This window comes from Salvia miltiorrhiza, chromosome 5, assembly GCF_028751815.1.
Source record: "Salvia miltiorrhiza cultivar Shanhuang (shh) chromosome 5, IMPLAD_Smil_shh, whole genome shotgun sequence".
NCBI lineage: Eukaryota > Viridiplantae > Streptophyta > Magnoliopsida > Lamiales > Lamiaceae > Salvia > Salvia miltiorrhiza.
In genome coordinates this window covers 53,429,478-53,434,014 of record NC_080391.1, presented here as the reverse complement: position 1 = coordinate 53,434,014, position 4,537 = coordinate 53,429,478, and the positions used below count along the sequence as shown (strand labels likewise).

Genomic DNA, 4,537 nt, shown 5'->3' with positions numbered 1-4,537 from the left:
GTCAGCATTTCTAAGTTGAGTAGTTAATTATTATTTTCAAGATTGAATTAAAATAGAGTTGCGACAATACATAGATGAGGATGGAAGGAGAGGCGCAATAGGACCGCTTGCAAAGTCGCTCAGTTTCTTCGAACCCAACGCGTATGCCTATCTCCTTTCCCACCTCTCCTTCCTTCAACAAATCCTTCCTTAATCACCAAGAAATTCCCCCACACGCGTTCATTTTTTTAATGCAAAAACCTCAACATTTTCTTCTTTACATATAATTACACACACTGCCTCCGTCATCCACAAAAGGTGCAAACGAGCACCTCCTGTTTGTACCCTTTGTGTCGGTGAAGATGGGGAAGAGACTGGATGCTCTGCTGGGGAGAAGCTTCAAAGCCACCAAATTCAGAGGCACGGCGTCGCTCGCCGTCTCCCGCCTCGCCGTGCTCAAGAACCAGCGCCACGCCCGCTGCTCCGTCGCCCGCTCCGACGTCGTCCAGTTCCTCACCAACGCCGCCCACGACAGAGCTCTTCTTAGGGTAACCTCATCCCATCACATCCATCTCTTTTTCGCCCACCTCATCATTAATATTTTCTTAAAAATATCTTTAATCTACACTTTTACTTCAAAAACTTTCGACTACGGAGAAAGTTTGTTCTGTACTTCCTCCGTTCCACTGATACTGACTCATTACTGTTCACCACAACCATAGTTATTAAGAAGAGTGATTAAATGATAAAAGTGATAAAAAGTGGTGGAGCTCACCACGTTCTGTAAGAAAATATGCTAGTATCAATGGAACAGAGAAAAAAATGAATCATTATCGATGGGACGGGGGTATTTCGTTACAAAATTTTGCCACGAAATGAGTCGTCTCGACGGATCCTTACGTGGATTCTTAAAGTTTAAGATCTCCGAATTCGTGAATGTAGGTTGAACAAGTCATCAAGGAGCAGAACATGCTGGATGTGTTCGTGGTGTTGGAAGGATACTGCCATCTGCTAGTAGAAAGAATCAACCTCTTCGAACACAACAAGTTAGTTGCTTCTTTCAACCACCATCACCACCAAAATTCGCAGCCGCCGCAACTATTTTTACTTTTATTTTTATTTTTTTTATATGGTAGATTTTGTCCAGAGGAGCTGCTTGAAGCTGTGTCCACACTGATCTTCGCTTCGACGAGATGTGGAGATTTTCCGGAGCTGCAAGAGCTCAGAGCCATCTTCACTTCGCGATTTGGGAGGGAATTCGCAGCTCGAGCTATTGAATTGCGCAATAACTGCGGAGTCAATCCTAAGGTATTGTATTAATCAATTGTTGTTTAGTACATCTAATTCTACATTGAGTTGACATATGTTCATGTACAGATAATACAGAAGCTATCGACGAGGATGCCCAGCTTGGAGACCAAAATCAAGGTGCTTAAGGAGATCGCTTCCGACAACAACATTCAGTTCCATGTGTCAGACCCTTTACTGGTACATACTACTTCCGTCCACGAAAAAGAGTCGTACTTACTTCGTTTTTTTTTTCACGAGTCTCATTTAATTTTTCGAACCATCACATTATATATTTTCTCATATATTTAACTATAAATTATACTTTAATTTATTCCATTATTTAACTATAATATACTCCCTCCGTCCACAATTTAAAGCCCTACTTGCTCTTAATTTTTTGTTAACAAATTAAAGCCCTATTCTGTTTTTTGTACTTTTTTACTCTTCTTCTTTTCCTATATTTACTATCATTTGCCACTAATGGACCCACCTTAAAACATTTACTACACTTTATCACTAGTGGACCAACTCACAACACATTTATCACTTTAGTCAACTACCCTTATATTTCATCCACATCACCTTTTTTTGCTTTCTTAATCTCCGTGCCCACACCAAAGTGGGGCTTTAAATTGTGGACGGATGAGTCCTTTTATTCAACTCTTTTTGTACTAATCCTATCCTTACAAATTATACCTTTCTTCTACTTACAATAACTTTAACAACTTTATTAAAACTCGTATCCACCTTGAAACGGGACTCTATTTCGTGAACGGGGAGAGTATATATTAATCGCGCTAATTGCACCTAAATACACGGACTTTCACTAAATTCTTATTCTACCTTCAAAATACACAAACTTTCAATGGTTCTAATTTTTCATATTGTTATCAATTTTCAATTTTCTACCGATTTAGTGTCATCGTGGTTAGTTGAAATAGCAAATTAATGTTGTAAACATACAATCGTGTCGTTTAGTATATCAATTGTTCATGCTATGTCTGAAAAATCAGAACAATTGAAAGTTTGTACATTTGGAAGCAAATTTTTTAGTTTATTTACAAATTTAAAATTTTGTGAAAGTTGGTGGATTTGGGCAATTACCATAATATAATGTGCATTAGATTGAACAAAACGATTTCAATTTACATCATTGCTTTATTGAGTGGATTTAATGTTGTAGGAAACTAGCGAGATTTCATCCGAAGAGAAGCAGCAGAGCCCCCAGAGGGCGGATCAGGATGAGAGAGAGAGTGGTGGTAGTCTGAGAGGAAAGTACAAGGACGTGGCTGATGCAGCGCAAGCGGCTTTCGAGTCGGCGGCTTACGCCGCGGCGGCGGCCAGAATCGCGGTGGAACTGTCTCGATCTGAATCCCCCGCCACTCCGAGAGAGCGGATTGCGGCAGAATTCAAGGCAAATGAAGATGCTGCAGGGACTTGTGTGAGGAGATCATTCTCTGATTCGAGCTCGGATGAGGAGGGCGATGCGAAGGGGGAGAATGTAGTGTTTGATGAGAATGAGATGGAGAAGAATGAATCTGGATGGAGAAGTGGTGCAGGTGAAGAAGGTGTGGAGCCTGCTTTAGACATCAATAGAAGGCCGATCTCTGTTCGGACCACCAGATGGGCTCGACCACGCTGACAAAGGTCAAGTAATGTGAAATACGTTTGTTTCCTTTTGTAGTGTTGATGTTGCGGCTACTTGTAACTTGTGATCATGGTCCTAAGTTTGAGCACGTGCATATTTGGAGTTTGTCTTCATGCCTACATAATATTTTTTTTAACTTTATAATATTTGTTGTTAATGTTTATTTTAATAATATTTGAGTTTTTATTTGAGAGAGATATATTGAGTAACTCATCATTATAGATATTTAAATATGTTTGACCAATTAATTGTTGATCTAATTATATGGAAGTCGGTATATATGTATATACCTAAGATTATGCCACGTGTCCTAACAAAGAGAGAGAAGAAAAGATAATACCCGAATAGCACGCAGATAATAATCCTGGAAATAAGGGATTTTGATGAGAAATAGAGGAAAGCATTATCAGCTCTGGTCACGTCCAGAGGTGAAACATTAGTAGACGTGTTATATATATTCTGCTCTGTAGTATCTCCAGAGGTGTTACCTGTACAACACCGAACAAGAGGACAAGAACCCGACAAAAGCTGACAGCGTCTATAGCTTATGTGCATTCGTCCGTTCGCTTCGTACGTGAAGAGTGCGTGTATTCATGGATGATAGAGCATGAAATTACACCCAATAATAAAACCATAAACGAGACACATATTTACGTGGTTCGGCCATCAAGACCTATGTCCACGGGAGATCTTCGAGTTCTTCCACTATACTTCGAGATAATTACATTTTACAAGTGTTGCTCCGAAATAAATCATGCTCCTCCAATACTAATGCTAAACCTTCTATTTATAGATAACTAATTGGGCCTAACCCTAAAGCCCATGAAGCCCAACTTGGTGGTAAAGCTGGCTCTCAGCAAGACTGGCTCTGGAAGCGCTTTACTCTGGTAGGGCTCTCGGCAGAGCTATCTCTGGCAGGTTGTCTCTGGCAGATTGTCTCTAGTAGCTCTGCTCTGGCATGTTGTCTCTGGTAGCTCTGCGCTATGGCAAGTCTAGCTCTGGTTCTGGCAAGGCGGGTAGCTCTGCGCTCTGGCAAGGGCAACTCTGGCTCTGTAGGTTGGCTCTGCCACGCCGCACTCTGGTGAGGCGGTCTCTACCAACCTGCACTCTGGCAAGGGGGTAGCTCTGCGCTCTGGCAAGACGGGTAGCTCTGCGCTCTGGCAAGGCCAGCTCTGGCTCTGTAGGTTGGTTCTGCCACGCCGCACTCTGCGAGGCGGTCTCTGCCAACCTGCACTCTGGTAAGACGGGTAGCTCTGGCTCTGACAAGGTGGTAGCTCTGCACTCTGACAAGGCCAGCTCTGGCTCTGGTAAGGCTAGCTCTGGCTCTGCAGGTTGGCTCTGCCACGCCGCACTCTGGCGAGGCAGTCCCTGCCAACCTGCACTCTGGCAAGGCGGTCTCTGAATAGTTTATTTAATAATAATAATAATAATAATAATAATAATAATAATAATAATAATAATAATAATAATAATAATAATAATAATAATAATAATAATAATAATAATAATAATAATAATAATAACAACAATAATTAGGTAAAATGTCCATGTATTGCTAAGCACAGCGCTGATGGGTATTACAGTCCTCATCAATGGAAAAGATTAAAATGCCCCCATTGC

At 41.3% G+C, this 4,537-nt stretch overlaps 1 protein-coding gene across 1 annotated transcript; it reads left to right on the top strand.

Moving 5' to 3' along the window:
- On the top strand, positions 1-3,112 carry LOC131025037 (uncharacterized). Its single transcript, XM_057954625.1, has 5 exons — positions 1-527; positions 922-1,025; positions 1,116-1,287; positions 1,357-1,467; positions 2,453-3,112. The coding sequence occupies exons 1-5, from the start codon at positions 342-344 to the stop codon at positions 2,909-2,911; spliced, it is 1,032 nt and encodes a 343-aa protein (XP_057810608.1). The 5' UTR covers positions 1-341; the 3' UTR covers positions 2,912-3,112.
- Positions 3,113-4,537: the final 1,425 nt, after the last annotated feature.